At 52.0% G+C, this 12287-nt stretch overlaps 1 protein-coding gene across 3 annotated transcripts in view; it reads right to left on the minus strand.

Annotated features, from left to right (window-relative positions):
- Window positions 1–2769: 2769 nt before the first annotated feature.
- GPD2 (glycerol-3-phosphate dehydrogenase 2) overlaps window positions 2770–12287 on the minus strand; it is a 44497-nt gene continuing 34979 nt past the window's right edge. For all 3 annotated transcript variants that reach the window (XM_039698669.1, XM_039698670.1, XM_039698671.1), the window contains 9 exons: window positions 11283–11476; window positions 9388–9522; window positions 8966–9141; window positions 8389–8520; window positions 7922–8080; window positions 7067–7179; window positions 6911–6989; window positions 6715–6813; window positions 2770–3228 (listed from right to left, as the gene is read on the minus strand). In XM_039698669.1, the coding sequence (XP_039554603.1) occupies window positions 3103–3228; window positions 6715–6813; window positions 6911–6989; window positions 7067–7179; window positions 7922–8080; window positions 8389–8520; window positions 8966–9141; window positions 9388–9522; window positions 11283–11476 (1213 nt within the window). In that variant the 3' untranslated portion in view covers window positions 2770–3102. The remainder of the gene's footprint in view (window positions 3229–6714; window positions 6814–6910; window positions 6990–7066; window positions 7180–7921; window positions 8081–8388; window positions 8521–8965; window positions 9142–9387; window positions 9523–11282; window positions 11477–12287) is intronic.

A 12287-nucleotide genomic window follows, 5' to 3' on the forward strand; every position in this document is an offset into this window, starting at 1 on the left:
CATTCCAGATATCAAAGGTAATAAATAATGGCAGGAAAACACCAAGACAGTTATAAAAATGACAACCCAGCTTCAAACACAGCAGTGAACAGCCCAGGCTGCAACAGGAACCTGACAACAGACCTAAGTGCCACGTGGAGACCCGCAGTGTGTCTGTACACGTATTTATACACACCCAGACACTGCACGGGCCCCCTCCCCACAGGGGCAGTTATTTACAACACCAAACTCCCACAGAAAACCAGAAATCTTCACACACACAATCCCAGCTCAGCAGGGCAAGGCAGTGGCACCACGCAGCTGTGCCCACAGTGCAGGCACACAGAAAGCCCACAGAGCACAGCCAGCCCTCTGCAGACACGAGGGCACACGTAACACGTGGGAGCATGCCATGGGTGCTGGGGAACACGTCAGCTGTCCCTGTCACTGCAGCCTGGCTGTGCCACACAGGGAGCAGGAGGTGGCACAAAGCAAATCCATGTCCAGGGACACACGCAACCAGGAGAACCCACAGCCACATTCCAGATGCAGGATTAGCAAAACAAGAGAACAAAGAGCATACTTTGGCTACAACACAGAAACCCTGCTTTCCAGGTAAATTCAGGTTATTATTTTAACAATGCCAGCTAGAGAGGAGTGGAGAATTGCTCTTTAAACTGTACAAAAGCTGTTCAATAGTGAAAATATTTTTTCTGTACAAAAAACCTGTTCAACATTGGAAATATTTTTTTTTCTTCACATGGCCTGGAGAAGATCTCATTACTTTTACTTTGTTTTATTTCCCCTTACACTTTGTTAACAGCAGAATCCTGAAGCCCTTCCCTCTCCCACTGAGCCAAAATGACTGTGTGTTATACATTCATTTCCCTCCATTCTGCAGGACCTGTGAGATCTGTTACTGTGCGCTTGGAACACAAACATTCCATCCTTCACCTGAACATTCTGGAACACAGCTCAAAAGGAAAAGCCTTCAGGAGCACAGGGACAAACCCCTTTGTTCACTGGAAGGTCCTTGTGGTGTCAGATGTGCCAACTCCCCCTTCCTCAGCCCCTGCTCGAAGCACAAAGCCAGAACCTGAACAACATCTGCATCAAAAAACAAACTGAACATGCAAAAACCACCTGAACCGTTTTAGGTCTTACCCTTTTCTTTTGTATCTGCTGTTTTTCAACACCCAAATGTTTAATGTTTTTTGTAAGGGCTCTGCTTCTGCAGCCAAAGACAGCATGTGCACTCGCTGTGCTACATCCACCACTCCCCAGCAGCTCCATTTGTGTCTGGAGCCATTTTCCCTGTTAAAACAGCCAAGGAATCCTTGCTGCTCACTCCTGCCCTGTTGGGCATCCCTGATGGATGTTATTTTCCATCAGTGGACATGGTGATACCAGTTAAATACATCAGATTTTACTTCAGCAGAAATTCTGACCCCTGGGAAGTGAAGCTTGGTTTGAGGTGGAAATTGCTGTACTCAGGGAACAGAGCAGATGCCAAATCCAGCAGAAAGCCAGGTCTCCCTGCCTTGTTCTACATCAGGCAGCAATCTCCCAGCTGATCTCAGCCCAGCCCAGCAGCAGCAGGACAACAGGCAGGTACAGCAGTGCTGGAAACAGCTCCAGTGAGGGCTCCATGCTTTGGTTGCTCATTTAGCCTGCTGAAAAACAGCCTTTTTTTCTGGAAAAGTTAGTAGGATGCAAGACACACACTTTGTTTTTTTCACCGTATTTGAGCATTTTAAAATTAACATTTAAGAATGTTGTGTTACCAAAACCTGCCCCATACTACACAGCATCAGGGTTTGCCCCACACTTGAAGCTCTTTTTAGCATAAAACACCTTTTGCCTTTATTTCACTGCACAAAGCACCACCTGCAGACAATGCCATTTATTAGAGGCAGTTTATTTGTGTTAACAGGGGAGAAGGGAAGCTCTGCCCAGCTTCCAGCTATGTTATTACCTCGGGTGATTAATCCAGGTGTCTTGTTTTCCAGCTGCAATTTCTGCGTGGCCAAGTGCTGGCACCACTGGAATAACAGGACAAACCCACCACCCACAGCAGCCTCGGGACGGGTCTCCAGCACCCCTGCCAGAAGCTGGGTTTGCCCTTTTGGAATGGTATCTCCACTCCAGGACACAGCTTTCCCTCTCCTGCTCCTTGCTGAAGAGGCAGAAGCAGCTCAGAGGTTTTGTGTTTGCAGGACTCAGTGTGTTTAAGGGCAGGACTCACTCTGAGCACTCTGCTCCAAAGGTGATGCAAACATTAATGGCTGGAGCAGGACTCACTGTGAGCAAGGTGTGCTCCAAAGGAGAAGGAGATGCAAACGTTAATGGCTGGGGCAGGATTCACTCTGAGCAGGGCTGTGCTTCGAAGGTGATACAAATATTAATGGCAGGGCAGGATTCACTTGGAGCATGGTGTGCTCCAAAGGTGATACAAATATTAATGGCTGGGGCAGGATTCACTCTGAGCACTCTGCTCTGAAGGTGATATAAACATTAATGGCCGGGGCAGGACTCAATCTGAGCAGGGATGTGCTTTGAAGGTGATACAAACGTTAATGGCTGGGGCAGGATTCACTCTGAGCACTCTGCTCTGAAGGTGATATAAACATTAATGGTTGGGGCAGGACTCAATCTGAGCACCCTGCTTCAAGGTGATACAAACATTAATGGTTGGGGCAGGACTCACTCTGAGCAGGGATGTGCTTTGAAGGTGATACAAACGTTAATGGCTGGGGCAGGATTCACTCTGAGCACATGCTCCAAAGGTGAAGGTGATGCAAACATTAATGGCAGGGCAGGAGTCACTCCGAGCACTCTGCTTCAGGGTGATACAAACGCTAAGAGCTGGGGCAGGAGTCACTCTGAGCAAGGTGTGCTCCAAAGGTGATGCAAACATTAATGGCAGGGCAGGAGTCACTCCGAGCACCTGCTCCGAAGGAGAAGGCGATGCAAACGTCAGTGGCCGGGCAGGAGCTGTGTGCCCCCAGGCCCTGCAGCCCGCAGCTCCAGCCGCACGCCCGGCCCGGCCAGGCCCAGCAGGGAATCGCGGGGCCGGGGCACACGGAGCGCGGCGCTCGGCAGAGCTGCCCGGCACGCCGGGGCTCAGAGCCCGCCGCCGCTGCGGTCCACGGGGATGGCCTGGCGCCGCCGCAGGTTCTCCTCGGCGCTCTTCATCAGCACGGCCAGCCTGCTGCCCGACACACGGCCCTTCTGGATGGCACTCATCAGCTGCGGACACGGCACAGCGTCACTGCGCTGCCCTCAGCCACCCGCACACCCGCAGCGCAAACCCCGGCTGCGGCCCGGCCCGGCTCTCAGCCCGGAACAGCCCAGGACACTGCCCGGGGGCTGCGGGAGGGCAGCGCCGAGCAGGAGCCACCTGGCAGCTGCAGACAGCCATCGCCGCTGCGACATTCACAATGTGGGAAACCAGCCGCTGCACAGGCTGCCTTCGGTTATTTGTAATATTGATGCAGCTCACGGAAAATTCAGGATTTCTTTCCATTTAGGAAGACATTGTTCCCTATGAGGATGTCACAGGGTGCCCAGAGCAGCTGTGGCTGCCGCTGGATCCCTGGCAGTGCCCCAGGCCAGGCTGGAACAAGCTGATCTAGTGGAAGGTGTCCCTGGCCCTGCCTTGGAGATGAGCTTTAGGGTCCCTCCCAACCCACATCATGCAGGGATTTCATGATTCCTGATCCGCCACTGATCCCAGACCTGCCCTTTCCACCCACATGCCTTTCTCTGGAGAGACACTGTACTTGACTCCCACAATTCTTTCAAATCCAAATTCCTTTATAGACTTTTAAAACTAATTTGCCTTTAAGTCCTGGCAGCTGGACTCTGCTCTCTCCCAGTGCTAGCCCACTACTGCTAAGATTTTAGTTAATTCTTTTTTATCCCATGGATAAAGCCAGCATTAGAGCTGAAATTACCTGCAGCCAGCTCTGCAGAGAGCGCTGGGGAAGCAATTGGCACTTGCCAAATGCAATTTCTTGCTCCCACTGACTACAGGAATCCCTGAGATTCCTTCCCCCATAGGAAAAGCTGCTCATTACACCTGCAGCTGGACCTGTGCAAACGTGGCGTGGCCTTCTCCCTGGCCTCCCTCCCAGCTCCAGAGCCACGGGGAGGAGGCCAGGGCTGTGCACAGACAGGGATCTCCCAGCAGCAGAGGCACGGCCTCCTGCCCTGTCACCCTCCTGGGCCACCAGCCTGCCAGGGCCTGGGGCGATGGGCTGTGGAGGAGTGGGATGGGCTGTAAGGCTCCCTCCCACTCAAACCACTCTGGCATTCCATGATCCCTCCTGACTGAACAGGGGGCAGTTGCCTTTGTGTCCCACCAGCAGTTCCAGGGCTCCCTGTCCCTCCTGGAGCACCCCTGGCTCTGCAGGAACCCTGTGCCCTGGGCTCTGTGCCAGCTGTGCTGCCTGCCTCGGGCAGCCCTCTGTGCCCCATCAGCCCATGGGCACCGAGCACTGGGGCTGCCAGGCCACTCTCTGCCCGCCCTCTGAGGCCCCTCAGCCCCTGCTCTGCTCCCAGCTGCAGGCCAGCAGCCCCCAGGCACAACCTGCTCTATTTTCCAACACAAACCTCCACAAATATTTGCCCAGGGCTTGCACAAGTTCTGCGCTGAAACGCAATTACTTGAAAGTTTTCAGAAAGCAAACACTCAAGTATTGGGCACTGACTTAACAGATCCATTAAAAAATTAAACAAACATTTAATGCATTTTGCTCCTTCCATGGCAACCCCAGTTCATTTCAGTGGCACCTTCGTGCTTAGCACTGAGTGCTTCCCTGGAGGGGAAGGCACAGGAGAGGGCTCAGCCCTGCAGTGCCATCAGGTTCAGCTTTTCCATGTTTCAGACTCTGTGCTGCTTCAGTGTGCAGTTCTGAGCTTCACATGAAGGGTTGCTGAGCTCTGTGCACAGAGCAGGGACACAAAACAATTCCTGCTCCAGCTGGGCACCAAGGACAAATGATCCCAATCCCAGCCCAGGAGCACAAAGCCCGTGGGCTGCAGAGAGAAAAACAAGCAGGGTGGGACTGCAGGGGCTGCAGCTGGGGTTGGCCACTGAACTGCAATGTGCACATGGAGCAGAGCTGAGCCCAGGGAGAGACCCCGGCAGCGCTCGTGCATTTTGGGGCCATTTGGGTTCATCCTGGGTGCAGCCCTGGCTGGGCTCTGGTGCTGCCCGAGGTGCATCCATGGAGGAGATCCTTGAATCAATCCCTGCTTTATTCTGGAGCTCTGCCCAGCCTCTGCTCCCTTCTCAAGGCATCCCCATTACTGCTGCTCCACAGCCAGGCTGCTCTCGGAGATGTGCAGGAGCCACAGAGTGACACAGGTTTGCACAAACAGCCCTGAAACACTCCTAAGCACGGCCTGGCCTTTGCATTCTGTGGGATGATGTAGGGCTGGCCATCCCTGGTGAGCCTGCTCAGCCTAGCAAAAACACCCCAGAAGGCCCCCAAACCCCACAGAACAACAATTACTGATTGTTTCAGCTCCCCAGCCAGTGTACCCAACCTAACCAAACTGCAGCTAGCTCAGCCTGCAGAAAGGGCTGGGCTGCCCCACTGAAAGGCTTCCAGTGGGGGGACCAGGGTGTCCCTTTCCAGCAGCCAGAACCCAGCTGGGCTGCTCTCTCCCATTTGAACAGATCAGCACAAACTCCCAAAGCCATTGCTTCTCCTTCCCCCTGGCTTGCTTGGTTTGGTTTTTCCCCTTCCCCCAAATTCAGTACAGCCCCTCAGCTCAATTGCTGCATTTTAGGCAAATAAATACTCCTTTTTGCTAATGCTGGACACAACCTGTGAAAATTTTCTGCATTTAGATTCAACAATGGTGCTCTTATCCCCAGCTCATCTCCAGAGAGACAATTACCATTTCCTTTGCCTTGATCTTGTTTGTTTAACTTGACACAGTGAAGAAAGGGCTGACATTGACCAAAATCCCCAGCATTAATTTCTCTCCTGTTTGGCATTCATCATTGCCACCGGGCAGGGGAGACACGGCAGGCTCTCAAATACCACCCCAAAAAAGACTCCTCCAACACCAACCCAGCTGACAAACTGCATCTGCAAAGGGAGCACCCTTGGGTTTGCTTGAAAGACCCCAAAAAGCAGATGCATGTCATTTTTTTCAGAGAGACTGGGGCAATTTAGCCAATCTGGAAATTAAAATGGGTTATGGTCCTGGGATGGGCCCTAACTACAAGCTCATTCTTTGTAATATTTGGTTTACTATTTAGTTATTTAGTTTATTATCATTACAGTTATACTACTATTTATCATTATAAATATTTGGTTATTTAGCTGTTTATTATTCCATTTCTTAGTTTACTCATTTTTCTAACAACCCTTAACAGCTGCGGATAATGTCAGTGTGCACACCTGCGCCATGCACCTTCCAGTGGACACCTGTATCATTTTAAATATGTTTAAACAGCATTTCTGGGCTTAAAATGCCAAATTCATGTCTGGACTGGGGCATACTTTGTAAATTGGACCCGTTCTTTGAGTCTGACTGGGCAAAAAAGACCCCTGAATTTCCAAGCTGCTTGAGGATGGCTCTGTGTGCCCCCTGTACCACCACCACCACAGGAACACTCCCCTGGTGTCCAACCCAGCCCTACAAGGGTGAAAGTTCCCTAGGTGTGTCTTTGCTGCTCACAAACCAGCCTCTCCTGGGAGCAGACGAGGCACGTACCTGCAGGAACTCGTTGAGCTCCACCTGCCCGTTTTTGTTGAGGTCCACCTCGTTGAGGATCTCGTGGAGGGTGTTCTCGTCCATCTGCACGCTGATGCTCTGCGTGAACGAGCACAGGAGCAGGGGCTCAGCAGCCTGGGCCTCACCTGGGCCTCGGGCTGCTGCCAGAGGCAGCCAGGAGCACGGGGCAGCTCACCTGCAGCACGCGCTGCACGTCCAGGATGGTTATGAAGCCCTTCTTGTCCTTGTCAAACATGCGGAACCGCTTCTTGTACCTGTGAGGGAGGGGCTGGCACGTCAGGGCTGCAGGGCTGCAGGGCACAGCAGCACGGGCAGCCCCTGCCCCACTCACCTCTCAATGTCTGCAGGCACCAGGCTGATCTCAGAGCTGTCTGTTAATTGATCTGTTTTCACCTTGTAGCCCATTTCATAGTACAGGAATGTTTTAGCTGTTTCAAGCTCTTCCTACAATGAAAACACAAAACCTGAGTATCTCAGCAATAGCAAGTTGTTTTACAAGTATTTATTTTTTATATTTTACTATTAGGTCTTCCACTTTACCAGTGCTTTTCTAAGGTCCCAAAATAAGGCAGATGGCAGCTGGGAAGTATCAAAAAGTTAAACTTAGGCACTTTTTACTGTTGAAAAAGGTAGCCATGCTAGTAAAGACTTCTAATTTCTGTAAATGCTTTCAGGAGCATCCACACCTTCAGTCACACACAGTCTGTCTGCCCCTTTCAGGAAGAAATGGCCTTTTTAGGCTAGGCCTACAACTTGTCATTTCTCTCCCACTTGATATCTTAGTGTGATGATTCACTCAGCTGTCCAAAATCAGAAAAAAATCAGGGAGCTCAACATGAGACAGGTTTTTTGTGGTTACAGGAGCTTCCTTTGCTGAGGCAGATCTGTTGAAAGTGTCAGTAATGCAAAATAACTGACAGGAATAGGACAGCAATGCCAAGCCTGCTTTCATTTCTAAGGCTGGGGAGCAACAGGATACAGATCTTCCCCTTCCCTGCCACCCCCTGGCCAATCCCAACCCATTTCACAGCCATTTGATAAAGCCTTCAGAATGAAATGCACCAAGTGACTCATTCTGCCGGGAATAAAACATCACTTGTAGTTCTCCATTCAAGCAACCGGGACCCTTAGCGCGGAAACTCCTCAAGCAAAACAAAGCAGCTGGAGCTGAAAGGGCCCTGTGTACCTTCTTCTTCTGCTCACACCAGTTGAGCTCCTTGGCCATGATGTCCACGATGCGGGGCAGGGCCTCGTCGGCAGCCTGCACGTTGAGGAAGGCCAGGCGGGTGCGGCGCGAGATGATGTCCACGGCGGTGCGGGCATACTCCTTCACCCCGTACACCACCTGGGGACAGGCACAGCAGGGCTGGCACCAGAGCACGCCTGGCACAGCCCCTTGCCTGCGACCCTTCACAGAACCCACCTGGATCCAGCGTTTGTACGTGGCGTACAAAACAGGCGCTGTATAAATATTTAATTGTGCATAAATATATTAATATGTATATATATAGATACATAAAGTGTGTGTCAGGTACAGGCACAGAAAGTATCTTGGCCTCCCCAAAGGAAAGGGCTCAAGGAGATGTTTCAGAGCCACTGGCCTGCTCGTCCCAAGGACACAATCACAGAAGGTGACACGGTTTCCCCACATACCTCAGCTTCAATGTAAGGAAATTCAGACACCAGACGTTTCCCAACAATAGGCCACCTCTTCCCTGTCACCTGGGCTATTTTGGCCACCTCAAAAGCCTTGTCTCCATAGGTGGAAGCCAGGTGCTGAGCCACCTGTGGAGTGGAAAACAAATCCAGCATGCTTTGAAAGCATACGAAAGACACATTTTCCTTGTCATTCCCTCATCCCCAATAACAAACAGGCTGCCAAGGCTGTTGGAGTGTGACAGTGTGGGAGGAAGCTCTGTGCTGTGGGAGGCTGGACCAGCACTGCCCCGCCGTGTCTGTGCCACCAGGCCTGACAGCCCAGCTCTCCTGCCACACGGTGATCACACTGCTGCACAGCTTGGGGGGCTCCAGAGACCACAGACCCCAGCAAGTCAGAGAGTTTTTAGCAGGAAACAGTCAAGATTAGGAGGAAGGAAAGAGGGGAAGATGATCAACAATTACTATATTTCTGTTAGATCTCTGATCAGGCTCACCAGACCCTTGCCCAAGTTATGTTGGTGACTGATTTAGGGAAGACCAAACCCCTGCAAGGCAGGAAGGCAGGACTCACCTCACTTTCCAGCCCGTAGTCCTGCACCAGTCTGATGTAGAGCGTGGGGCTCCAGTCGTGGGCCCCCTCCAGCTGCAGCCCCATGGTTCTGCAGGAGCCTGCCTGCAGCTTGTGCTCGCGCACGGCCGCGTCGATGGTGTCCCGTGCCATGGCACGGTAGGTTGTCCACTTCCCACCTGGGGGAACAGAGCTCACCTCATCATTTGGGGAAAGCCGCAGGAATACAAGCTGTTACCCCCTACAGACACATCTATGTATTCCACAGATCACATGGCTGCTGCCAGGCCTGCTCCAAGCCGGTCCCGCTGCCACTGACAGAGCAGTTTGGTTATAGGAGCAGAAGAATTCCCGTGGAAGAAGATTTTTGCATGAAATACCCTGGGGAAGCCCAGCAGAGCTGCAGCTGAAGGAACCCCCAGTACCTGCAATGGTGACGAGGCCGCTGTCGCTGATGGTCACCACGTGGTTCCGGGACAGGGACTGGGTGTCCTTGGAGTCGGGGTTGGTCACCAGGGGCCGGATGCCACTCCAGGCTGCCAGCACATCTCCTCTTCTCACTGTGCAGAGCCACACTGAGGCACGGCCAGCCCGAGCCCAGGGCTGCCCACTGGGCACTGCCAAGGGCTGCTCCACACCCTGCTCGGCCCTGAGCAACCCCCAGAGCTGGGAGAGCCCCCTGAGCCAGGGGAGAAGCTGGGCTATGGAATCCCAGAACCACTGATGTTGGAAAAGCCCTCCCAGGCCACCGAGTCCAGCTGGTACCAATGCCCACCTTGTCACCAGCCCAGAGCACTGAGTGCCACATCCAGGTGTTCCCTGGACAGCTCCAGGGATGGGGACTCCAAACCTGCCTGGGCAGCTCCAGCCTGACCCCCCCTTTCCATGACAATTCTTCCCAATGAATCTGAACAGTCCTTACATTACATTTTATAAACCAAAATAAAGTTTGCTACTTGAGTGTAACATCTGCTTTCAGATCTTCCAAGCTTTTCCTCTAGCTTTTAGGCTATTATTCCAAGATTTCCTCTTGACAAGCCATCTTTATCCACAGCCTTCACCCTAAGTGCAGCTACTAATTTGCTTTATACCAAAGTCTTTGGAACATGTTTTTAATACAACTTTCAAATGACCGATAATTGAAAAATCACTAAAAGGGTGTAAAAAACATCCCCCAAAGAACACGGAATAGATTTCCGAAATCAATGTGCTCTGCCAGCGTGTTCAACCTGCCAAAATGAAGTGTTAATCACAGACACAAGACCCTGTATTAGGTTTATAAACTAATGAAACTACAGAAAGCAGCACGCGTGACGCTGTAATTAAGCAGCTGGAAGGTGTCCAAGCCTGTGGAAGTTGATAACCCTGGCACTGGCTCTGGCAGCAGAGGCAGGGCTGTCGAGGGGTGATATGGGCAGTGCCGTTGTTATTTCAGCTCCAGCCATCTATAAACAGTAATTGCACGGGAAAACCAGCACAGGCCCAGCTGGGCTGAGCCAGAGGGACTGAACACTTCCGAATGTGCTGCTGGAAAATACGTGGGAAACCAGGGAATGGCCGGGCTTGGGACAGACCTTACAGCCCATCCCATGGCAGGGACACCTTCCCCTGTCCCAGGCTGCTCCAAGCCCCATCCAGCCTGGCCTCGGACACTGCCAGGGGCAGCCACAGCTGCTCTGGGCACTCTGGGCCAGGGCCTCACATTCCCCCCAGGGGAGAATTTCTTCCCAATATCCCATCTAATCTCTGTCCTATTCACATTCCCATTTCCCTCCCTGGTCTCCTGACACTCAACAGGAGCTTCCCTGGACACTTCCAGAACTTCATACAACATTAAGACATCAAGTCTCCTCTTCAGAAAACAAGGAATTGAGCATTTCCCATCTCCAGACAGCAGGTCTTCCTATACCTAAGTATGTTACAGTGTTCTTGCCTGAGTGCTTTTCAGACTTTTTTAAATGCTGCATCAGAAACACAGCAGTACAAATGCTCTAGCAGAATAAATTAAATAAACCAAACCCCACTCTGGAGGGAAGACGGCTGCCCAGGGCAGTGGTGGCGTCACCCTCCCTGGAGGTGCCCAAAACCCAAGTGGATGTGGCCCCTGGGAGATGTGTTAGTGGTGACAGTGGCAGTGGTGCTGGGGACTGGATGGTCTGGAGCACTGCACAGCTCATGCTGACACCTCAGCCCACTGGTTTCACACAGCCAGATCCCAGTTCAGGCAGCAGCACGTTCTCCCCCAGGCTGGAAGGCCTGGCCTCCCCAGGCTGGAATGCCCCCCCAGCCCAGCCCCTCCAGGAGGGGCTCCCGGGGTTACCTTCCACATCTGGGCCCAGGTAGTTGCGCACTTCGCTCAGGATGAAGTTGATGTCCTCCTCCGTGGGGATGGGGTGGGAGGTGACATCCGTGGGGCTGTCCGTGGTCCCTGCGATGGTCATCTTCTCCCAGGGCAGGAAGAAGATCACTCTGCCGTCGCTGGTGGCCGGGTCCAGCAGCCCCATGTTGTCAGGGCTGGAAGAGAGGAGGGGCCTGGCTCAGACCAGAACAGGGGGTGGCACCTGGGGGCTGCCCCTGCACCCCCACTGCCCAGGCAAGGACTGGCACACCACACCTGTTCCCAGGTAAAGGGGTTAATAAATCAACAAATAATGGATTTCACGTGTGGCCAAGACATGGCTTTACACATAGATCCCAGAAGTTTGGAGAAAGAAGGCCCGTGGATGTTTTTAAGCCATAAAATCATAGTGATTCCTCCAATCTGCCTCCACAATAAAGGTCGAGCAGCAGGGGTGAAGGGTGGTGACTGAGAGGAAAAGGAGAACAAAGAAAAGAAATGAAGACATTTAAGGAATATCCTTGCAGTGACACTAAGCCTGAGTTTGTCACCACCTGCCACTTCAGCAGGAAGGAACACCCACAGACTCCCGAGGGATTTGGAGAAAGGAACGTGCTCTGAGTGCTTCCAGCTCTGTTCCTGAATGGGGAACTGTGCTTTGAGGAAAAAAAGCAAAAGGGACACTCAGAGGATGCTGCTACTCAGGCATTTTTCATTACTTCTGCCAGTGCCACAACAGAATGATTCAGTGCAAGGATGAAAAACCGTAGTGCTTTGGATAGATTTTAATTCATGTATCAGATTTTTCTGGTGTAATGTAAGAAAGATACCCACAGGTGTAAATCCACTACCTCCTCATGGCTTATTAAAAAGCTCTGCTTGTATTTCAGAAGACAAAAGGCTTTTATAAACACTTCAAAGTAAACAGCTTTTATGTAGGAAAACATTGAACTGCCCCATTTTTCGATCATTTTTGCTTCAAGGACT

Source organism: Passer montanus, unplaced genomic scaffold (genome assembly GCF_014805655.1).
Source record: "Passer montanus isolate IOZ18808 unplaced genomic scaffold, ASM1480565v1 scaffold128, whole genome shotgun sequence".
In the NCBI taxonomy this organism is placed as follows: domain Eukaryota; kingdom Metazoa; phylum Chordata; class Aves; order Passeriformes; family Passeridae; genus Passer; species Passer montanus.